Below are 23,785 nucleotides of genomic sequence, written 5' to 3' on the forward strand. Positions count from 1 at the left end.
CGGAAGACACTCTTGGGTTATATTTACTTCACTGTAGTATTTATGTTGTAGATTTATGCTATATGATAAAATAATAATGAAATGAATTAAAATATAGTTTTAAAAAAAAAAAAATTGCGAGCGGAAAAATAAAAAGAATTGAAATTAACTGAGCAATATTAGTAGCTGAAAAAAAAAGTAGTCAAAAGTAGACAAAACCAAAAAGTTAGCAGTAAATGTGGCTTCTTTCGTTGAAACAGCGTTGAAAAAATAGAAAATATTTTTTAGAATTCTTGTCTGTCTCTGACTTTTTTATTTTATTTTATTTTATTAATTTTGTTGACATTATCAAGGTGTTCTCGCGAGATTTGGGCGAGAGGGCGCATGGCGCTGCGCATGCTGTGAATGAAGGACAAGCACAACCTGTAATTCTGTAAGTTTATCTGTTTTTAGACCTCTTAATAGTTGTTTAATTGCATAATTAAATGTAAATTGTTTTATTAAGCGGCTGGAGGCTCTTTAACTCTGTAGTTTAAGTATTTTTGGAGTTTATAGCCAATACAGACTTTGCACGTGAGCTGGAAGAAACTGGTTTTCCCAAAAATTCACCTTTATAAAGAATATTGTGGCAGTACTATGATACAGTGATTGTATTAGATGGTAATACCATGTTGCATTCTCATATACCTTGTTACTGAATAATTACCGTATTTATTTAGCATGGTATTGAATATGCAACTATAAACCGACATCTCTGTGACAACTTCCGCCATTGCACATTGATTCTTGTAGTTAGTATCAGTACTGAAAATTAATTGATCTTAAAGAGTTTTTTTCTTTCTTTATTCTAGCAGACCATCTGAAAGGATTTCAGTGTCAAACTACAAGTTATGGAGGAGCCCTCAAAATTTGAGCGATATGTTTACAAAAACGCTTCAGTTTATCATTATATGAAGATATCTCTGTAAGTGTCATGGGACAGGTCAGTTTTGATCTGGTCATTTTTATTGCACTTTTTAGATCATAAAATGTCCGAACCCTCAATTTTTTCTTTGTTTTTCTTTACTTTTAGGGTTTTGGAGAATGGAAACAGAAATATTTCTTCTGCGGAGTTCAAACAATTGATCATTCGTGGACTTAAAGACCTGTACGGAGAGGTAAGCACATAGCATGTCTTAACCATGTAGGATTATAGTTTCTATAAAGTCTAGTAAATGGTGTTCACAATTTAAGAGTAACAATGATGCAGTTTTGATTTTTAATATAAAAGAATGCAATGCATAATGAAATATGAAATAATATGATTTAGTTTAAGTTTGAGTATTTTGCTGAAATGCATAATTATTTTCATACAAAAATATGCTGAAGGTACAAACTTAACTGCATACTGCAAGGACAAATATTTTTCAGTGAACACATAATATATTGGGAATTGTTCATTTAATTTTAAATGATTCCAAAATATATTTTTAAAAAAACTAAAAAATTGCTTAAATTCTGTAATAAATACATTGAATTTTTATTTTCATATTGAGACCCTAATTTATTTAGTTTATACCCCTAATTAAATAGTTTTGCTTATGTATAATAAAACATATATCTAACTAAAATCCATACACCATTTTCTTTGTTGTATAAATATGTGCTGTAGTCAGCAGTGTCTTTTGACTTTTTCCTGCTTTCTGACTGCTCCTGATGTATAATCATTTTTTCCTGTATGGCAGATTGGAGCTTCTTTTCCATTTGATTTGCTGAAGTTTGATGAGAACGAATTGACCGCCATACTACGAGTGTACAACAGGTAAGTCATGCTCCTAGTACAAATCTCGTATATTTATGCCAAAGTGTTTGAGCATGGTTTACTTGAAGTACAGAGCTGTTTATAAACATGGAGAAACTTGGGGTGTCCCTCAGGGCTCGAGTTTGGGACCATTTTAATTGCAAAATTTTGTAGAAATTAGTGTCTGAAATGCAGACCGAACTATATATTTTTTCTGAAGTGAATAAACACTTATGGATTTGTCCCACCCATTTTGTCTATCTAATGATGTTCAGTCTTAATATTCTGTTGTTTCTTAATCTCAGTGGGCTGGTGAAATTGTGGAGTGCATTAACGTTACTGGGATCATATCAAAATGAGGCATGTGCATTCAGAGTCACACAGGTACGTTTTCCCCAGTGTTACATCTGAAGCTGATTGAACATTTACTTGAGCCCTGAGTCTGCAGCATTCTTTTAATTTGCACTGGATGTCAGTAAAGAGCTTGTGGATCAACTGTATCTCTGCCAGGAATGACTCAACACAATTTTAACGTGGCTATTGGCAGCCTGTCAGCCAAACTGTGTTTACGTTGCAATTTGCGTCTGATGGGCGGTTACTATAGTGGCTGTTTATCTCATTTTAGATACTGAACCCCATTTAATTCCATGTCACAGACATCTGTGTTGAATGCAACTGTAATTTTCTTTTTGTTTATTGTTGCAGGTGTCGCCGTTTTTGTTAGCATTGTCTGGGAATAGCCGTGAGCTGCAGTTTAGAGACCAGTTGGCATCGTGAGGTGGGCCTACAAACAAATACCTTGGAAAAATGACATTCTTTCTTAGAAGAAGTATTTTCTGCAGAAATATATACAATGTTGTCAACTCAGCACTCACAGTGGGGCACAGGTCGCTTTACGTCGGTGAACGGGCCTCATTAAGCAAAACATTCAGCGCCAGAGATGTCGCACTTTTTGCTGAGCTGACGGGGGACACGAATCCTCTCGTCCTCGACCCAGAGTATGCCAAAACGACCTCTTTTGAGACCCCCATTGTGCACGGAGTGCTGATTAACGGTCTGATCTCAGCAGTTCTTGGGACAAAATTGCCCGGGAAAGGCTGCGTGTTTCTCTACCAGGAAATACGCTTTCCTGCGCCCCTCTACATCGGAGAGGAGGTCGTGGCGGAAGCGGAGGTTAGAAAGATCAAAATGTCCTTTGCTTTTATTTCCGTTTCCTGCGCTGTCAAAGACAAAGTGGTCATGGAGGGAGAGGTCATGGTCATGATGCCGCAGAATGGAGAGCGATCATGAGGAATTTGAGTGGATGCTGCCGTTCAGTTTTTTGTTTATGTTCCAAATGTGCTGCCAGGAATTGAATGTTCTTTCTTGCTTATTTTTGTTCTTTTGAAATGTGACACTTACTCAAAGATTTAATATTCATTGCTTTTTGTTCTCTGAGGTGCAGTTTAAATAAACAGTGTGAGAAAATAACTTGTTGACTTAGTTCTTTGGTGTGGGTAAAAACTAGCTGTGTCCAACCTCAACAAGGAGATCATTTTCAGATCCTTTCAAATAGTTATTTCTAAAAGGAATTTAAAAGCAGTAAGATTAACATTATAGTATTACAATTACATTAAATTAACCAGCAAAACTTTTCTTTCAGACAATAATCTTATGTATGATTACTAAAATCTTATGTAATGCATCCATTTTTTCCCAGTGTAACTTCAGGTTCTTCACCATTAGGTCTTCAAATAACCTTTATTTTAGTCCTCAATACTTTAATTTTTCCCTTTTTATATTGTGTTTAGTGGAAAACTTGTTTGTGTTTAATAATAATAATAATAATAAAGAGTCAGCTTTGTACATTGGGCAAATAAAAACAAATCAATAAAAAATGAATATAAATAAAAAATTCAACTGGCGTGTTCAAGATTGGAGAAACACATCAGGATGCTTTGCCAAGAAAATATATGATAAAAAAGTATTGAAAAAAAACTCATTCAGGTTTATATTGAGTCACATGTTTCTACGACTGGTCACATGATTTTCCCTTGCCAACATTTAGCCTACCCTCAACGCTAGCAGCTTCGCAAAATGCAAAGCTTGTTACAAACTCCAGCCAAAATGCATAACAACAGTCATATAAATTAAGTTGAAAATTGTTTATTTGTTATTTTGAGAAGTTTCATTTTATACCAAGCCTCAAAAGAAAAGATATGATTGAATTTAGCCGTCAGCCTTATGTGGTTTCCTGTTTGAGTGCACTTACTATAACATGGCGGCAGTCACTTTCTTTATTTCTTTTACATTTTATTGTCAGGAAAACACAACAGAAGTACTATAAAAATGTAAATAATTAATTAAATTCTGTACTTTTTAAATAGACGGGATTAAAATGTAATATTGGTAAATATAAAACAAAAATTCGGCGTTATTCATTTTCACTCGGGAGTGCGCACTACAGAGTGGACAAGCTCCTCTCAGCTAAAACATCTACGTCACATTTTACTGGCAGTTTCTGATTCGTTTCTCCCACGTTGTCACAACCACAGTCGCGCAGTGAACCGTCACGTCCCTTTACCGACAGGGGTGGGCTCTCGGCTACCGAACCCTGTCGAACCAGGGCTGTTTGGTGTTGTTTTGATCCGGGATGGCGTTCATGGAGCAGCAGCCGCAGCCGATGTCCGGGAGGAAGCCGCCGCTGGACGACACCGTGCCGCTGAGCGCCGTGATCGAGGCCAGCCAGAGTTTACAGTCGCACACGGTAAACGGAACCATCCGGAGGGTCTCGATTAGATCGATCTGGATCATTAAAACCTTTCACATCGATTGTGAATGCGCATTTAAATGCCAGCAGAACAGGATTAACGTAGATTATGATGTTTTTGGACGTTCAACGTTGTTGATTCTCGATTATTTATCGTTTAATGTAAAATTAATCGCATTTAGTATCAAAGATGACTTGTTTACTAGTAGTTTAATGTCTGTAGTCAGTACAGACTGGAACAATTAATGCAAACTTAGTGAAAGGTAAAAATTTAGTCAAATGTTAAAAAAACATTTATGAATGAAGAAATAAGAAATGTCCGCATATAGAAAATATTTGGATTTTTATTTTAAGCGATTTAAAAGATATAGTAAACAAATATCAGCTTTGAATGAGCTGTTATAAATAGCTCTGAAAAATTAAAATCCTTTAAAAAGATTTTCATTTAAAATAAAATATGCTGAATTGTGATATGTAAATATTAGCTTGCTATTTTGTAAACAAGATTAAGAGGGTAATTTTTATTTTTAAAAAATTTATTAGATTTACAGTAAACAATTTACAAGCATTTTCAAAACAGATAGCATCTATGCTGTAGATCTCATGTGACATTTTAACCGGTCTGGCTCTGTACTTGTGGTTGTACGGGCGGAATTGAAAAGTGGTCATTTGCATGTGTACTGAAAATAATTTCCTTGTGCTGTGAAGCCGAAGCCACGAGAGACACGAGTATTTCCTTTCTCGTTTATTCATCTTTTCACATATGATCAATCATATGAAAGTGCAATCTAGTAAACCACTTTTGGTTCTGTAAACTTTACAATCTGTTTAATGTTTTGTTTTGTTTTACTAGATTAACAACTACATCTAAATCATCAGTCATTATGATTGATTGATTAAATATATTTATTGTTGTTTTGTTATCTGAAAGTCACAATGTTGATGATCTTAATACAGGAGTTGTGTAAAAATAATCAGTCACAGAGTGGATGTCAACCAAAAAATACTGTTCCATTCTGGAAACTGAACACCTTTGCTCTTGTTTTAGTCTTATGGAAACTATCAGGTGACATTTTTAAAGGAGAGTCAAACATTAATGAGCATAAGCATCTGGACTTCACCGTAAACGTCAGGGTCACTGTGAGGTTTCTGCAGGGCTTTTGGAGACTTTAGGTTACGTTTAGTCATTTCACTTCCTGTTTTGATATTGCTTCACAATTCTTCCATGAAACCCACAAATCCGTGGCAACGTGACTTTGGTCTCTTGAATTCCCAATATTGTGAAGAAGAAAAAAACAAAGATGGACTTGTTTAGTTTGGTTTCTACTCTGAACTAGTTTGGTGATGTAAACAGTGATTGGGGGGCTGAAGACCAGCTAAACCAGTTTGTCAGAAGGGTCTTGCTGTTTTATTTATTTTAATGTATATTTCCTTGTTTGGATTCAGTCATCATTGTTTTTCTCTATTAACAGGAGTACATAATTCGTGTCCAAAGGGGCGTTTCCACAGACAACAGTTGGACGGTGAGTTAGATCTATCTATCTATCTATCTATCTATCTGTTATGTGCAGAATGACTGATTTTAGTCTTGACTTTTTTTTTTTTTTTTTTTCAGGTCATCCGGCGATACAGCGATTTTGACATGCTGAATAATAGTTTACTGGTAAGTGGACTGTTAGAACAAGCCTGTGATGAAAAAGGATCCGTTCCCATATACGTGTTTGACGGCTGCTGTTTCCAAATAAGTACTCTTTCATCAGCAAAAGAGTAACTATGAGTCAATCTCTCTGTCTTCATAGATTTCTGGCCTAAACCTGCCACTTCCTCCAAAGAAGCTGATAGGAAACATGGACCGAGAGTTTATTGCAGAGCGTCAAAAGGGTCTTCAGGCCTATCTGAACTACATCACGCGTCACCACATCCTCTCCAGCTGTGAGCTGGTCAAAAAGTTTCTTGACACTAATAATTACTCAGCAAACTACACAGGTAATGCACCCCTCCCAGGTCTAAAAAATGTGATTTTGTGCATCAGAATTATTCTAAAAATCCCCCATTCCTTATTTTTCAGAAATAGCCTTACAGCAGGTGTCCATGTTCTTCAGATCCGATCCAAAATGGGAGGTTATTGAGCCGTTAAAAGACATTGGTGAGTAAATCTGTACAGCTATTCGGTCAAATGCTGACAATTTCCATCCAATTTTGTATTATATTATATTATATTACTATAAAGTATTAATGTATTATATAATATATTATTTAATCATTACATTTTTTGTTTTTTATATCGGTCAGCATTGGCTTTTACATTGACCATGAAAGATTAACATTGTCAGCCTTGAGAAGCATCACAACTATAAAAGTTAATGATTTAAGTTTTATTGATTTGTTTCTCATGATGGCGCACTGTTTATATTCGGATCCCAGCGTCAGGCACTGCAATTTACTTTTGACACATTGATGGTTCCTGACTTTCAGAGGCTCATGGGAAATTTTTTATCCTCTGAAGACACATTTGTGAAGAAACTTGCTGTTTGGTTTCTTTTAGAGGGAGATTTATTAACAAATTTTTAACATTTACCTATTAAAATGTGTTCGGGTCATTTTACCACAAAATCCAAAAGAAAAAATACGATATTATATTTTGCTCAAAAAAAGCCTATTTATAGGAATTTCCATTATAACAATATTTCATGATAGTTAAGGTTTTTCCTGCAAATTGTCATTATCGTAATGTAAAATAAAAATCTCATTGTCATTACTGCAATGCAAAAAATGTGAATTTAATTTTGTTTAATTTACAAAATATATGTGTAAAGTGTAGTTGTTAAATTGGATGTTTGTTTGTTACTGTATTGCGGCATTGAGAATGGATTTTTTTTTTTTTTACACATTACGGTAATGAAAATTTAAAGCAGAAAATGTGCTAATTTGTTATCAAATGAATGTCACAATGCAAAAAATTGCTATTATCATTTTCAGTTTTTCAATTTTGGGGTTATATTTCTTTTTATTGATATTTATTCAATCACTTAATGTCTGTCTTTTCATAGGCTGGCGATTGAGAAAGAGGTATTTCTTGGTCAAAGACAAAGATCAGCCCAAAGAGAAACAAGTATTAAGTTGGGTAAGTTTCATTTTGACCCATACAAACACAGATCAGAAACTTTTTTTTTTTTTTGTATACTCTTGCTCTGTTAATCCAGTACTTTGTTCCCTCAACTTGTTTAATTCCCATTATTATGTAACCCTAAAGCACAGTAGGTCTTGTTTGTTGTACTCAACAACACTTTGTTTGGCTGCACAAAGAACTTAACTAACTTACTAATCTCTCTTGACGTATTTGTTTTTATTCTCTTCTATAATTAGTCACAGCATTGTGTGACCCTTGTACCGACCGTAATATATTTCTTTACCAATTATACAGGTTGATTTGGGTCCTGATAAGTTCCTGTCAGACAAAGATCTCCAGTCTGCAATGAAGCTGCTTCCAACATTTTCTGTGAGTCTTAAAACGTTACCAGCGTTGATATATGGTTGCACACTTGTTGTGAGAGTGTTGTTATGGTGTTGCTAGGGTTTTCTGGTGGTTGTTAGAGCCTAAAACAAATTTACAACCATTTAGATTGCAAAACAATTTAGCATAAATATAATAGTAATAATTATTTATTATTCATCAAACCATTGTTGCAGTATAATGATCTTTTAGTAATCAATTGACAATAGACATTTCATGACTGATATACAATATTTGTATATTTTATGCAATTATTGTAATGCAAAACAAATAGGAATATATAATTTCACTTTTATTGTGTTTAATTGCATAGCTGTTAAGGAGAGCTGATGCACTGAATGAACTAAAAGAGCCTGTCTTTGTGTACAGCCCTGAATGTTTGGTTGTTTTGTGTGCGAACACTGTCATGTGCTCTTGTTTTTTTTGCTTCCTCAACTTCAGCAGACGCAGTGCCAGATTAAACCGATCACTGAGAGCCCATCTCTACAAAAGACTCCATTAAAGTCACGTGTAGACACCCGAACACGGGTTAGACACAGTGTTATTTGTTTTATTTATGTACTATTATAGTTTCTATAAATTAAATTATTTGAATTCGCTATTTATTTTTAATTTTAGTTTAATTTTTAGTAATTGCGTGTGCTTTTGTTGTTTTTATTAGTTTAAATTCAGTTTTAGGGGCCATTTACAAGACACCGTTTTCAACTATGTACAGATTTTTAAAGGCCAGAACTTTTGAAAAAGGACTACAAAGTGCAAGTTTTTGAAAATAGTATCATATTCGTCTCTGTGTAAACTACAAAAACGTGAATTTGTGAAAACGGTGACATCATGCTCATGCTTATTACATGTTCAGTCTATAGGAATGTAGTGTTTCTTTACAAAGTGACATCACCAACTACTGGCCTGGCGTGAATAATGCAGCGTTTTAGTCGTTTTCTCGGATCCGTGTGAACGGGGGTAGTTTTGACAATGTTGTCGTCTATACACGAAAAACATGAAGAAAAAACTGTTCCATTTTTAGTACTTTGTTGTCGTTTAAACGTACCCTTACGCTGCATTCACACGGGGCGTCGACGTTAACGCTTCTCATTTACTTTGAGTGGGTGACGTCATGCGTTGCCGAACTGAATTGTGGGTTCCGTCGCGTTGCTTCACTCGCTTTGCTCGCGGCAGAAGTTGAAGATGTCTCAACTTTTCAAGTTGAGCCAATCAGATCACAGACGCTAGCCAATTGTGTTCATGCAACACCGGAAAGTAATGTGATTGGCTGTTGTACTATGACGGTCACGTCAGCTCAAGCTTCAGACACGCCCTCTGTCAAGCGTTGATGCCGACGCCCCGTGTGAATGCAGCGTTAGTTTTGATTTATGTTCAGTTAGTGATTTTAGTGCTTCAACTTAAGTGTATTTTTGTTAAGTTTCTAAGGCAAAAAAGTTTTTCACTTAATATTTGTATTTTATTTTATTTCAGTTATATTTCAATTAACAGAAAAGTTTATAATAGCTTTAGTTTTCATTAAAAGGTTAGCTCACCCAAAAATTCTGTCATTAATTACTTAAACTCATATCCTTCCAAACCCGAAAGACTTTCATTCATCTTCGAAACACAAATGAAGATCTTTTTAATGAAGAGAGATTGAGAGATTTCTGTCCCTCCATTGAAAGTCTATTTACCCAAAACTGTCACAGACACAATCGCTTTATATGATGTCAGATTTAATTTAAGCTTTTATTCACATATAAGCATTGATCAACAAACATACATCGAGCACATCAGATATGGTAAACGGAAGCTCAACCGTACTTGCGTGATGCGCAAGAATGAACCTCATTGGTTCTCATGCTTGGCCTTCTGTTAACATATATGAGTGCTCTATGTATGTTCGCTGATCAATGTTTACATGTGAATAAAATCCTAAATTAGATCTGTTCATCATGTGAGTGAGTCATTGATGGCCGAATTTTCATTTTTGGGTAAACTATTCCTTTAATGGTTACTTCAAGGCAAGTCTTCAGTCAGATGGAGGCGGACGTCTGATCATGATGTCTACATTCCAGATGAGCAGATTAAAGCAATCCAGCTGAGATACACAGTAATGAGGAATGCATGACAAGGTCATTTCTGATCATGAGGCTTATGGGAAAACATGCAGTAGATCCAGAATTCTAGTGTCCAGAATATCAAAGAAATTGTAGAAAGTCTTCTCTCCTTTGCAAAAAAAAATCTCAAGAAGTTCCAGGTGCCAAAGATCAGACTTTATTGGTCCAGTCAACAAAGTCATTATCTTAACCCAACCTCCTTTCGCATGCCACAATTAATTCCTTATCTGTCTTTCTTCTTTTTAATAGTGGCGTGCCACCAACTGGTCTTTTTTTTTTTTTATCATCAAGAGAATATATTAAAAACCATATATAAGTTTCCATAACATGTAAATCAAAAAGAGAAGCTTAATATCATTGAATGAATTAGTGACTGTTGATGGCTTGTGCACTTATTGTTTACCACAGAACTGCTGAAGTGAAACATACAGTGTGGGTCGTAGTAACCTGAAGGCAAAGCAGGGCTCAACGCTACAGATTTTTTCTACTGGCCCGGTTGGGCCAGTGGTTTAAATTTTTACTTGCCCTGTGGAAATTTTCACCGGCCCCACAATAAAAAAAGTTAAAAAAAAAAAAAAAAAAAGTAGAAAAAGAAAAGAAAATGGGCCTATAAAATAAGCCTCGTTTTTGTTGTTTTTGATACATGTAACCTTACTAAATAAGGTTACGACACCAAAAGCTTCTAGATTAACTCACTTAAATTTTAAATATTGTTAGACAAGTAAACAGTAAGTAATAAAACAGGAACAAATAATCAAATTACAAGTAATAGCCCAGATAAATACAACAGAATAAACAAATGAAATAAACAGTGGTTTTCAGGTTTTATGTAGGCTTAAACAGGAGATTTTCAGATGCAGAAATTGCAATCTAATGTAAAACTATTAAACTTTATCAAAGTTTATCAGTCAAGAGCAGTTACAGATGCATAAATAATGTTTTGAAATGTTGAAAATGTCAAATGTTACATACTGTTATTTGAAATACCCGCCAGAAGGTGGCAGCAAATCCCTGTTAATGAGCGAGTCATTGAGATTCAACCGATTCATTCAAACGGCTGATTCATTCAGGAAGTGTTGCTCAGAGATGCAAAACAGTTCTGTGGACTTTGTTTGAAACTATTTTCATTGGCGAAACAAGTGATTTTGTGTCTATAATGTAAGTCACTTAATATAAACTTTTTTTTTTTAAACTGTACATTATATAAAATCAATATCACATGTAATTATGCTTATATGTGGATAAAAATGGCGCTATTCGTGTAATATTGGTTAAGTATATTAAATTATATAAATAGAAAAGACATACAGGGGCATTTTTGCCCCTTATCTTGAATTCTGGGGTCATTCTAAATGCATTTTAATAGACTAAAGGTGCGTCTCAACTCACGTACTTATGCACTATTCTATGACGTTTTTAAGTACAAATAGTGCAAGTAGTGCGTTCACACTGAAAATTCCAAAAAGAAAAAGTGCACTTTAAATACCCGGATGATGCACTAAATTAACGGAAAAAACGAAGTGTGGAATGTTGGACACTTCATGCACTCAACTGTCGCAGCTTTAGTTACGTAGTGAAGGGGAAGGGGGTATCGGACTCCGTTGTTAAATGACAAAACCTTACACAATTCACACACTACATGGATGAGTACATAGTGCATAAGTACATAGTGTATAAGTGCATAGTGTATAGTGCGTCGTTTAGGACGCAACTTAAATCACGCAGTGAAATCGTGCACTCTAAATATGCACGTGCACTAGTCTAATCTACTAGATTAAGTTACGTTGTGTGTTCGTGCACTCAATGGGTGTGTTTTTGTTTGTTTTTTGTAAAATGAGGGACATGCTTTATAATGTCAGATCGTTAAATTAACAATTACGATATCATAGACGATATATAACGCACACCCTACAGCACTGGCCCGATCGGGCAAGTGACAGTTCTGTCAACTGTCCTGAGTGTCATTCACATAGGCCCCGGGCCATCGGGCGGTCCTTATCATCGAGGCCTCCTGTTTCCGGGTTCCATTCATACAATTTCCAGGCTTTTCTACAAACATATCTTATACGTCTAATAAAAATATACTATATACCTAGCAACCGACCAGAAAATCTTAGCAACCGAATAGCAACTCCAGCAACATCCTAAAATTGTGTCAGTGACTTTTGCATGGACAAAAACACTTAAAGAACAAGTTTAGTATGAAGTGTTTGCGTGTTTCTGACTCTTGTATTTTTTCTGTAGCATTCAAACATCTCTCCCGTCAGTTTCGCCACTAGCAGTGAATCGTCTGCACTAGTCATTAGAGTTTTCAGTGAGAAAGGAACGCTTAGGGATCACATTTGCAAGGTTTGTTTTCTTTTTTTTGACTGAAATGTATTTTCAGATGGTAACTTTTAATTTGTTTCAGATTGTAACTCTTGAATTTTGTCGATCCTCCAGGTGAAGCCCAAAGAGCCCTTCCTGAAGAAATACTGCAATCCCAAAAAGATCCAGGGTTTGGAGCTGCAGCAAATCCGAACATACGGAAGACAGATTCTGGAGGTCTGTTATGACTTTAAACAGTTTATGTTCAAAATAACCAGTTTTACAAAACTTGATTTGTAGGCCTTTTTTTATACTGTGCAACACTTGTTGATATTTCTCAAACCTCCTGTTTAAGGTATTAAATTGTAATATTATTTCACAATATTACTGTTTTACTGTATTTTTCATCAAATAAATGCTGCCTTGTTGAGCATAAGAAGCTGCTTTCAAAAACATTAAAAAAATATTACTGACCCCAAACATTTAAACGGTATTGTATGTTTGAGTTTGCTAACTATTATTTTACCTCAAACTTTAACGTTGTTCTTTTGCTGCTGTATTTCCAAATGTAAAATGTCATTTCTGTTTTATCCCAGGCACTAAAATTTCTCCATGACAAGGGTTTTCCGTACGGGCATCTCCATGCGTCTAATGTCCTGATCGAGGAGAACACATGTAAATTGTTGGATATAGAGAATTCATTACTGGGACTGCCGTCATATTACCGACCCTATGTAACACAGTTCAGGAAAATTAATGTAAGATACCTTTATAAATATTATACTTAAAATTAAAACCAAATTAACAAATGAAATGAATAAGCATTGATTAATAAAATTGTTAAATATTTGTTAGTTTTAATATTAATAATTAATTATTAATATTTATCTCATTAATTGTTTTTATTTTCTTATTAATATTAAATAATTTAAACATTATTTAAAATGTGTGATAATGAAAAGCTGATGTTTTTCCTTTTATCAGACAACAGAAAGCATAGATGTCTACTCATTTGGACACTTGCTTTATGAAATGACATATGGCCGCCCGCCTGATGCTGTGCCCGTAGATCAGTATCCTCCAGCCCCGTTCCCATCTGTAGGTCAGTATGATCTTCTGTTCACCTTTATTAATGTTCTTTGGAGTATGACCAATCAGCCCACAGAAAAAAATGGATTTAAAGTGCCCCTATTATGCTTTTCATGTACTGTGTAATATATCTGTTTGTGAATGTAAACGGTCTGCAAAGTTTCAAAGATCACGATAAATAAGTTATTGTCTCCCAAAGAATCGAATCTTACCATGTTGCATGCACTTCCAAAGGATGAGGACTCGGGCTTGAATTAATACGGTAAAACCAACACCATCGTTACTGTTCGTATCAAGTGTTAAGGAAGATCTGGAGCTGAAATTCAGATATGGTAATGGGTTTTTGGTTTCCGACGTGTGCTGTAAGTGGTAGACCAATCACAACAGACTGGGCCACCTGACCAATCAGAGCAGAGTAGACCAATCACAACAGACTGGGCCACCTGACCAATCAGAACAGAGTAGACCAATCACAACAGACTGGACCATCTGACCAATCAGAGCAGAGTAGACCAATCACAACAGGGGTACGTCCAAGCTCAAACCGGTGCACAACGTTTTGCTACGGTTTCCAGGTTGAACTTCATGTTTCCTGGAAACGGTGTGCAATGGGGTTTGAGATACGTTTTCTCTTGTTTGGTGGCTGTGTCAAAAATGTCAGCCCAATCAGCAGCAACATGTATATAAACCACGCGGTATTAAAGAGACAGTTCGCACAATGGGTCCAAGTAAAGTCGTTTACAAATGTGTCCGCTGCAGCTCGGTATACACAACAATTGAAGATGTTTGTCGTAAGAGTTTTATCGTAAAAATATAGCATATCAACATGATGATATAGTTGTTTATATTTTTAGCTTCATTGCAAGGCAAGTTTATTTATATACCAAATTTCATACACAATCGTAATTAAGTGCTTTCTTAATTGAGGTTCTCTTTTATTCTGCACGGCAAGGGCGGTGACTGTAACATCGAGCGTATTTTGCAGTATTAAACACGTATTTATACCATCAGGCTCTAAAAATTCTTCAAAAAGAACACAAAGAATGGCCTTCTCAGCTGCCATAGTTGCAACTCTTGCATCATCAGAACAGTTGCATCAACCCACCACCGTTTCCATTTAAAAAACATTTCGCAACGTTTTGTCGGGGCTGAACGCAGACTGGGCCATCTGACCAATCAAAGCAGAGTAGACCAATCACAACAGACTAGGCCTCCTGACCAATCAGAGAAGAGTAGGTTCTCAGAAAGGAGGGGTTTAGAGAGACCGAATCCTTTATTTCAGACACTGTGAGAAAAGAGGTGATGCTTCAACGTATATTATGAGAAAAAGGTTTTTTTGTTTTTTTTACCTTGGATGCATGTAAACGTTGTAGGAGACCTCCAAAACAAAATTAGGAACCATTAAAATAGCATAATAGGGGCACATTAAACATGGTAAAATGTACTAGACTCTTATTGTAATCATAATTAAATTATCCAAACTATTTCATATATGAGCATGCAAGCAGGCACATAGTAGAACTGATCAGATTACTGTCTGAATGTGGAAAGCATGGATGTTGTATGGATAATAGACTAAATCAATAAGTAAATTAGTTGTAGTTCATTTAATAAGTTGAAGCTAAAAAACATTAGCTGTTGTACAGTTTTATGCAATAGTTTGTAGTTAATGGTTTTATGTAATATGTAACCGTTTGTTTTCCGTTTTCCCACAGTCTCAGTACTTCAGTCCATCTTGTCCACAGAAGCTTGCAAAACGGGAATGCCAACCGTTTCCCAGCTCCTACAAACACCGTGAGTTATGATATTCAGGCCTGCTTGTGCTCAGCAGTGAATCTCACAAAAGGAATAAGATATTTTGCAATTACTTAATATTTTTTGTTTTATCATTATATTTTTATATATTACATTTTTATTGTTTTTATAATATAATATAATATAAATTATTTTATACATAAAAATTATTGGCATAATTGTCATGAGTTAATCCGTTTATTGCTTAATATCATGAAAATAATGTCAAACTGCAATGGTGCAAAAATTAGGGTTCGATTTCTAAATGCAAAACACAATTTACTATTGTTTTTCTGTTGTTTTGGGGTGAAATATGACCCCAGACCTGTTCTTGACAAGTTTTGTGAGTCATGAGTCAGGATTATTATCATAACTGAAATTATAACCATAAAAATGCATATTTCATTACTTGAAATAAAATAAACAATAAACTGAAATTGTATATAAAAATATATTTTTATATTAAAACTTTTTATTTCAGCTAGTTGGCAATTTAAATGAAAATGTAAAATACATAACATCTATTTCAAAATATTAATGAAACTATAATAGTATCTCAATGATACTAAAATAACACTGTCATGAGTACAAAATATTAAGTCTTTATTTTAAAACTGTCACGTTATTGTGAATCTGAAGCATGTGGTTGAAAACCGAGCAGTAAATGTGAATATTGACAGGCAGAAACGGTTGCTGAGTTTGACTCTCGTTCTAACAGGTTATTCAATGATGTGCTGCTGTATAACTCGGAGAAACCCCAGTTTAAGGTAAACGAATCAAACTAAAGTAAAAAATAAACAGTGTTTGCTTTTACTAAATAATTGGTTATTTGTTCCTTCTTTCCGAACTCCAGATCAGCTCCAAATTAAAAGAGGCTCTGAAATCGTCTAAAGAATGCTTGGAGAAGCATCTAGTGGAGGAACAGAGGACGGTTAGTGCGCTGCTTTGTTCACTTTTGGTCTCTTGTGCAACACATGTTCGGTTTGCTTAAGGAACGTTAAGCCACAGTGTCGCAAGCACAAATTCTGTCATTTCAATGTAGATAAGTTGAATAAAATGTAATACTCTCCTCATTTTCACCAACCCTGATATCTGACACAACAGGAAAATCCATGCAACTTTTCTTCGAAAGTCCCGTTAAGTTTACCTAACCGAAACCTTGTGTGTTTTCAGATCCACCAGCACAAGAGGTTGACGCGAGCGCAGTCGCACCACGGCTCAGAGGAGGAGAAGCGGAAGAGGAAGATCTTGGCCAGAAAGGTACACGAGTTTAAACGTTTTACCATAATTAGGATTCACACTGAACCGTCTTATCTTAAACTTAATTCTTTTCTGGTTCCAGAAATCGAGACAGTCGACATATGAAAACGAGGAGGATCTCTCTGTCAAATACAATAATAACTCTGGTAAGTTTTTATTAACTATTAAACTTTCTTTCATTAATAAATTACTATAATTTAATGCCAAAATTTACATTTTCGGATTCAGGGTTCCGGAAATATCTTTCTCCATAGGGATTTTGGAAAAGTCCTTCAGGGTTTGTCCATCTCAAATGGACCAGTGGAGGTTGCTTGGTCATATTAAATGTTCTTCTTTTTGTAGTTAAACCAATTAAAATAAAAGTAAAATACAAATAAAAAAAATAAAAAATAAATAAATAGGAAAATTAAAAATGGTCAAGCATCCAACTTTACAATTTTTTGGACCACTTAAGATTGATTTACTCTTCAGTAAAGAGTTTACAACCATGAACCAAACCAACATGCTCCAAGATCAATCACAATATTACATACTTTTGTCTTTTTCAGATACTTTTTTGTTTTGAATAAAAGACTGTATACTTGATGTCTAACTCAGCCAGTAACTAAACATTTACATAATTTTAATAATTAAGTGCACATGACACTGCCTTGTATGAAAGCTTGTTTCCGTCACGGAATAAAAAAAATGTAAAAGATTATTGTGATTATTGTATCTCGCAATTCTGACTTCTTTTCTCACAATTGTGAGATATAAACTCGCAATTGCAAGTTATCAAGTCCAATTCTGCAGAAAAAAAGATATGAGACTTCTATTAAAGGATTAGTGCACTTCAGAATTAAAATTTCCTGATAATTTACTCACCCCCATGTCATCCAAGATGTTTATGTCTTTCTTTACTCAAAAAGAAATTAAGGTTTTTGAAGAAAACATTCCAGGATTTTTCTCCATATAGTGGGCTTTACCAGGGTACAATGGGTTGAAGGTCCAAATTGCAGTTGCAGTTTTTTGCAAAAAATAAAAAATTATATACTTTTTAACCACAAATGCTCGTCTTGCACTGCTCTGTGATGCGCCACGCATTACGTAATCACGTTGGAAAGGTCACGCGTGACATAGACGGAAGGACCGATCCAGTGTCAAAGCGAACGTTCAAAGACTAAGTCAAACAGCCTTTACAAACAACGGTAAAACAACGATGTTGGATGATTTTGAAGATGGAGGAGAAAAAAAGATTTACTTCCGCCTACGTCATGTGTGACCTTTCCAACGTGATTATACAAATTAAAAAGTATACAAATTTGTATTTTTTTTTTAGAAAATGACCGGTCGTTTCGCTAGATAAGACCCTTATTCCTCGTCTGGGATCGTGTAGAGCCCTTTGAAGCTGCACTGAAACTGCAATTTGGACCTTCAACCCGTTGAACCCTGTTGAAGTCCACTATATGGAGAAAAATCCTGGAGTGTTTTCCTCAAAAACCTTAATTTTTATTTGACTGAAGAAAGTTTAATTCTGAAGTGAACTAATCCTTTTATTAAAGCAAATACCGTCGCTAACAACCTTGGTGCTCATCGTAAATCTTCAAAGGTTTATTATTATTACAGAAAATCTAATTTTGAATGGCTTTTTACTACCAGTACCCTTCTGTTGAACTTTATTACTACCTGATCTAAGATGCAGCTGTCAGTGTATAAATATAGTAAAATCATAATGGTCTTCTAGCAGGTTCTGGGGCGAGTTCACCTCCAACCTGCCCGTCCTCACCCACTCCTCTACCAGGTACGTCCCGTTTATAACTGTCCATCCTCCATCATTATGTAAACTTCATCAGAAGAGTTTGTTTTTCCTGGTTTGTGCATTTTTTTTCTACAAACATTTCCCTTCAACAGTTAATATGTCCTTAAAAACAATCAAAGTTTTCCCAATAAATCACAAGTAATTCTGTATTTATAAATTTGTTGCATGATGTGGTAAAATGTCTTCGATTGTAACTCACCGGCACATTAACATCTCCTGTTTTTTTTCTGTCAAATAGAGATCAATCATGACCTAATCTCTCTCATTTCCATGATCAATCATCAAATTCCTTCTGAAATCAGTTGCAATCTCCATACATCTTACCAGATCATAATCATCCGATGTGTCGTCTCATTCTGATATGATCAGTAACTTGTGTGTGCCTCTCTCTCTCTCTCTCTCTTTCTCTCTCTCTCTCTTATATGCTGTCTTCAAAACTAGAGCATGCGCCATTTTGAACGTGTGTGGGGTAAAGTAATTCAATAATAATAATCTATATCCACTGTAAAGTTGCAGCTCACCCTCCCTCAGTAGTACATTCTGATTCCCCACAGCAATATTAATGCATGCAAATGCATGCAAATGAGGTCTGTCCAGCCAGTTTTTCAGCTACTGAGAAGGGTTAATGCAACTTTAAATGTTCACAATCTGCAATTGTCTATTTAGGCACAAAATTGGGCTTTTTAGGACTTTTCTGATGGTAAATTCTTTCTAACAAGCATTTTGTTTTTGTGGATTGTGATGGTTGTTTTTTTTTCTTATATATGCATATATTAGAAACGGACAACAGTAACTGTTAACTGATATGACTAGAAACTGACTTGTTTTTAAGATTTTTTTTTTTTAGATGATCATTGAATGAAGAATAAAAAAAAAAAGTGGTCTTAAAGGGTCATGAAACCCCCTGTTTCAGCAGCAGTCGGTTCTCATCATAGTTTTGAAAAATGCTTCAAAAGTGGGCGGGGTGAGCTGCGGAGTGGAGGGGGAAGACAGGAGACTGACAACACAATGGTTTCTGATTCAGACAGTTTTATTTCGCTTTCATTGAGTTAAAAGCATCAAAGCTTCCCACAAATGCACGCTGCAATTCACCATTAAACAACACAATATACACATGCTTTGTAAGCTCACTGTAAATTACATACATATCCTGTGACAGCTATCTTTTAATGCACAAATAAATGCACAGCCGTTTCGATCTGCATCAAAAATATATATGAACACGTTGTTGGATCTTTAATATCTAATCGGTCTAATTGGTTAAAGGAACGTGAAGAGCGGTTAAACTCGCAGTGTGGATGAATCTCGTTTGTGTCGGAGACTGAGGATCTATTGAAGGGAACTTGTGCGAAGCAGAAACTCTTACAAAGCAAAAACAAACACTCGTTTTTGACCCATTACTGCATCTCTCACTTAGCCTACTGTATGCAATCTCACTGTTTGAAGCGCCTGTCATGGGAAATCCAAGCATGCTGTCGTGAATAATTAAGCAAGGCATCTTCTCATAGGACAAGGACACGCAGTCTCATGAATAATTATGAGACACCGATGAGTCATCAATGTACCATAATACAGGAAAACATCACATCCTGTCACAAAGACGAATTTTGTGTACGAATTTTACACTATTTTCAACCCGGAAGTTGAAAATAGTGCAAAAAAGAATACATTTAACTAGTTTTCTCCCACATTTAAAACTAGTGGATGGTAACATTGTCTTCTATGATGTTCAACACACATAACACAATCTGTTAAATTCTCAGAATATTTAGTTTAGGGTTTCATGACCCTTTAAAGCAATTGCAACTGAGCACAACTAGTTGTTGATGATACATGCATCTTGCTGATTGGTTCAGAAGGCATGACTCATGCTGTCCATCACTTATTTCCAAGAAGGTGATTGGTCAGTAAACTCACAGTATCGACAAATCAGCTTTAAGGTATTTAAAGTCAATATGAAATGGAAGTTTTCTTTCTAACCCTCATATTTGTAAGTATTACTTAATAATTATATTTTAAATTATATTTTTATCACAAAATAGTGTATTATATTTACTTATTAAATTTATATTAAATATAAATGTATTTAATTATATTATATTTTTATCAATAATACTTTAATGAATTATATTTATATCAGTATATTTGTACATATAAATATTTAAATATACATTTTAAATATGTTTTATATTATTTTATAATTTATAATTTATATTTAATTATAGATAATTATAATTCTATTTTCTATTAGTACATTTTATATCATAATATATTATTTATTGAATCTTATTAAATAACTTTGCTTATTAAATATAAATTTAAATAAATTTGAATTATGTAATAAATAATGCTATTTTATTTCATAGTATTTTTTCATAGTGGTCAATCGATATAGCACCAAGACTGATATATCGGCCGATATCTGGATTTTTTTGTAATTATCGGCATCGGTCGGTGTGTCAGGAGCAGGACTTTTATTTTGACAGCGCTGAGAATGCCAGTACCTTAGCACACAATGCTCCCATTCTCCGTATTAGTTTTTCCATCTCTGTTTAACAGTCCTATATAATATGTTAGTAGATAAATCTGGTAAACAAAGAAAGTAAACGGTATATGAAAACATATTCTAGCTTTTGCTTTTATATTATTAGTAATAGAAAGGCAAACACTATCTATCGTCAGCATTCAGCAAATACGCATTTATATAATTTAAGTCTTTGAATATCTAATAACACTAACATTTAATTTCACAAACCTTGCAGACTTTGTCACATTCAGATGTGAGATCTTCCGAAGTGTGTATTTGTAGACTGCATAAAAACAGGTTACTCTGTGCGAATTGAATGCAGACAGGAGAGACGCGCAAACAACAAACTTTAAACGCTTGATTTCAAACAATGCTGCGCTATATTCTTTTGTCAACTGTCATATTAATGTCATTTTCACTGTGTGCTGTATGTAAAATTAGTGTTAACTTGTTTTTATTTGAAAAAAATATGATATATATGGTTTATATTGGCCATTGGCCACTCCGCTTTCTAAGACATTGGCCATCAAAAAAATCAATATCGGTTGCTAATTACTTTCATGTTGACTTTAAATGTTGCCTTTTGTGGTAAGTGTATCATTCTGAATGGCTGTTGTATTTTATAACTTCCTGTTTACATACCGCAAAGGATTCTGAGTAGGTATATTACTAAAACGTGACCGATATTGATGGACTGTTTTCTGATTCCCGCAGGAGCACCTCCAGCACCTCCTCTTCCTCCCCCCGCTGCTGCTCCTCCTCCTCCTCCCCCTCCTCCTCCTGGGAGTGAACCCGTCCCTCCGTCCCTCTCACCTCCCAGTGTCAACGGCGTGGGCCGGGGCGCCCTCCTCAGCTCCATCCAGTCCTTCAACAAAGGCAAACTGAAAAAATCAGATACTGTTGATCGCAGCATCCCACGTTTGTGAAAAAAAAAAAAAAAAAAATGCTCATCTTTGTTTTAGTGCAATTTGTCCACTCAAAGTCTTTTAGCAACTTGCGTCTAGCAGTGAAGAGTGACTGTTTGTATCTGGACTTCTTCGATGTTTGTTTTATTCACATTTAATTCCAGTGTAGCCCTGAATTTTTTTTAAGCTGCTCAATGTAGCCTAAACAATTCTGTTTGGACCAGATGTCATATCTAAAATGTACATGCGCGCTCATTTGAGCGAAAAAGTTTACCATCTACATTTTAAAGTACTGAATTCTGAAGGCAAGGACACAAGTTGGTGGAGAACGCGGGCAGCACATTTACTTTGAATGGAAATGTAACTGGATTTTATTATTGGTTCATAAAACGAGTGATGTTTGATTCTGACATTTTAATTCAACTTTGGTTATGATTCATTTTGGAGGGTTTGGGATGATGTTTTTTAAGCATTTGCCACATTTACCATTGTGCCTACAAAAGCTGAGAGCGTTATTTGTTCTCTACGTTTTTTTCCTGCGGAAATATTGAGCTACATTGTTCTTATTTTCTTTCAGAAGAAAGTAATATTCGTATTCCTGTTCTGCAAGATCACAATCAACATGTTGCACGAATAGCGACATTTAAACGATGCGTTATACATTTATGCCCCTTAATGACACAGTCGCTGTACCAGAAAAACAATGGCTTTGATTTACCACTGACATGATTATATAATGGCCATTGTGATGTCACTTACGCCATCTAATCCTATTGGTTGTTGCAGCCTGGTGGTAAATGGAAGTGATGTCTTGTTTTGCACACATATATTGAGAGAAAGTAACTTCTATAATTCATGTTCATTCTTGAAAACCAGATTCATTTGTTATCTAGAACGATGTACAATACTGCGCAATAGTTCATCTTTTGCTCTTGTAACAGTAAACCCATTTGTACATAGATACATACAGACACTGAAAACATTACAGCTAAATATTGTAATACATATTCTTAGCTTTGTTATTATCTTGGGGGAAGAATTTAATAATGTTTCCATTTTCGCTACAGCACTTTACCACTGAATATTTAGCAGTGGTCTTGAGAAGAAGAAATGTTCAAAAGTTTACAAAGAGACTTATGTATGTCCGAGAACAGTAGAGGAATCAATGTGTTTGATAATGAACAAATTTGCCACTGATGTTTGCCTCTGTACAGTTGCCAGAACCGTTGTTAGCACTGGAGGTGAACATCCTCAAACGGTTAAAAAAATGTTTTCCCTGTTCTATAAAAAAACTTGTATTGACAAAATTTTAAAAGAATGGTCTTGTGCTTTTAGTTGTGAACTTTGAAGTAAAGACAATGAAACAGATCTCATGTGGTTTAAGTCCTTCTTCTAATTCTATAAACTAGTAAATAACTACTATGTATAGATAGATATAGTCAATAATATATTAGAAATTGTTATTTTATTATAAAAAAAAAAATAAATCTAACAGCTGTATATATATATATATATATATGCATGTAAATTTATGTATATTTTTATATTTATTTTATTAATGATATTTGGTAAACCTAGCAAACATTCAGATTTTTCCTCTATATATGTACAAATTTCATGTGTATAATTATACTGTAAATGTAGTTCATAGAAATTATAGTTAATATTATTGAGTTATAAATAATAGTTTTATTTTATATTTGTTTTTAATATTTCATAACTGTTTATTAATGAACCGTTTATTGTAATATTTCAGGTACATTTTCCTCATAATATATTTAATATACATAGATGTGATTTATAATTATATTGGAAATATAGCTTTTTACTGAATGTCAGAAATAATGGGTACTAGTTGATTATATTAAAAATATATATATTTTTAAATTTTACGTTATATTTAAAATATTGTTTTTAATGTAATTTAATACATGTGTATTATCCAACATTTATTATGGCATATTGTGGACATCTGGCAACT

General features: G+C 34.6%; 3 protein-coding genes across 7 annotated transcripts; all 3 read left to right on the forward strand.

The window, feature by feature from the left end:
* The first annotated feature begins 313 nt into the window (after positions 1 to 313).
* Positions 314 to 2,554, forward strand: rpp14 (ribonuclease P/MRP 14 subunit). Its single transcript, XM_051907552.1, has 6 exons — positions 314 to 412; positions 831 to 943; positions 1,052 to 1,136; positions 1,704 to 1,780; positions 2,065 to 2,143; positions 2,465 to 2,554. Exons 2-6 carry the CDS (start codon positions 870 to 872, stop codon positions 2,534 to 2,536), a joined length of 387 nt encoding a protein of 128 aa, XP_051763512.1. The 5' UTR covers positions 314 to 412; positions 831 to 869; the 3' UTR covers positions 2,537 to 2,554.
* Positions 2,555 to 2,566: 12 nt separating this feature from the next.
* Positions 2,567 to 3,229, forward strand: LOC127519875 (hydroxyacyl-thioester dehydratase type 2, mitochondrial-like). Its single transcript, XM_051907545.1, has one exon. It carries the CDS (start codon positions 2,567 to 2,569, stop codon positions 3,047 to 3,049), a length of 483 nt encoding a protein of 160 aa, XP_051763505.1. The 3' UTR covers positions 3,050 to 3,229.
* A 983-nt stretch (positions 3,230 to 4,212) lies between these two features.
* On the forward strand, positions 4,213 to 23,172 carry pxk (PX domain containing serine/threonine kinase). 5 transcript variants are annotated; one of them, XM_051908506.1, is made up of 19 exons: positions 4,213 to 4,505; positions 5,981 to 6,031; positions 6,124 to 6,171; positions 6,308 to 6,494; positions 6,577 to 6,654; positions 7,559 to 7,632; positions 7,933 to 8,007; positions 12,369 to 12,473; positions 12,567 to 12,668; positions 13,028 to 13,189; positions 13,416 to 13,533; positions 15,236 to 15,314; positions 16,033 to 16,081; positions 16,168 to 16,245; positions 16,488 to 16,574; positions 16,657 to 16,720; positions 18,301 to 18,354; positions 18,814 to 18,841; positions 21,614 to 21,842. In XM_051908506.1, exons 1-18 carry the CDS (start codon positions 4,392 to 4,394, stop codon positions 18,828 to 18,830), a joined length of 1,542 nt encoding a protein of 513 aa, XP_051764466.1. In that variant the 5' UTR covers positions 4,213 to 4,391; the 3' UTR covers positions 18,831 to 18,841; positions 21,614 to 21,842. The 5 variants fall into 5 exon arrangements, with proteins under 5 accessions (XP_051764466.1, XP_051764465.1, XP_051764462.1 ...); XM_051908504.1 differs by having other exon boundaries at positions 4,216 to 4,505; positions 18,298 to 18,354; XM_051908505.1 differs by having other exon boundaries at positions 18,814 to 23,172.
* The last annotated feature ends 613 nt before the right edge of the window (positions 23,173 to 23,785 follow it).

The sequence above is a fragment of the Ctenopharyngodon idella genome, chromosome 10 (genome assembly GCF_019924925.1).
Source record: "Ctenopharyngodon idella isolate HZGC_01 chromosome 10, HZGC01, whole genome shotgun sequence".
Taxonomy (NCBI): domain Eukaryota; kingdom Metazoa; phylum Chordata; class Actinopteri; order Cypriniformes; family Xenocyprididae; genus Ctenopharyngodon; species Ctenopharyngodon idella.

Bases quoted from the DNA above. Each gene is read 5' to 3' on its own strand.
- LOC127519875 (XM_051907545.1), top strand. From the start codon at position 2,567: ATGACATTCTTTCTTAGAAGAAGTATTTTCTGCAGAAATATATACAAT.
- rpp14 (XM_051907552.1), top strand. From the start codon at position 870: ATGGAGGAGCCCTCAAAATTTGAGCGATATGTTTACAAAAACGCTTCA. The intron at 1,137-1,703 runs GTAAGCACATAG...CCTGTATGGCAG, and splicing joins TTAAAGACCTGTACGGAGAG to ATTGGAGCTTCTTTTCCATT. The intron at 1,781-2,064 runs GTAAGTCATGCT...TCTTAATCTCAG, and splicing joins ATACTACGAGTGTACAACAG to TGGGCTGGTGAAATTGTGGA.
- pxk (XM_051908501.1), top strand. From the start codon at position 4,392: ATGGCGTTCATGGAGCAGCAGCCGCAGCCGATGTCCGGGAGGAAGCCG. The intron at 6,655-7,558 runs GTGAGTAAATCT...GTCTTTTCATAG, and splicing joins TGAGCCGTTAAAAGACATTG to GCTGGCGATTGAGAAAGAGG. The intron at 16,082-16,167 runs GTAAACGAATCA...TCCGAACTCCAG, and splicing joins CGGAGAAACCCCAGTTTAAG to ATCAGCTCCAAATTAAAAGA.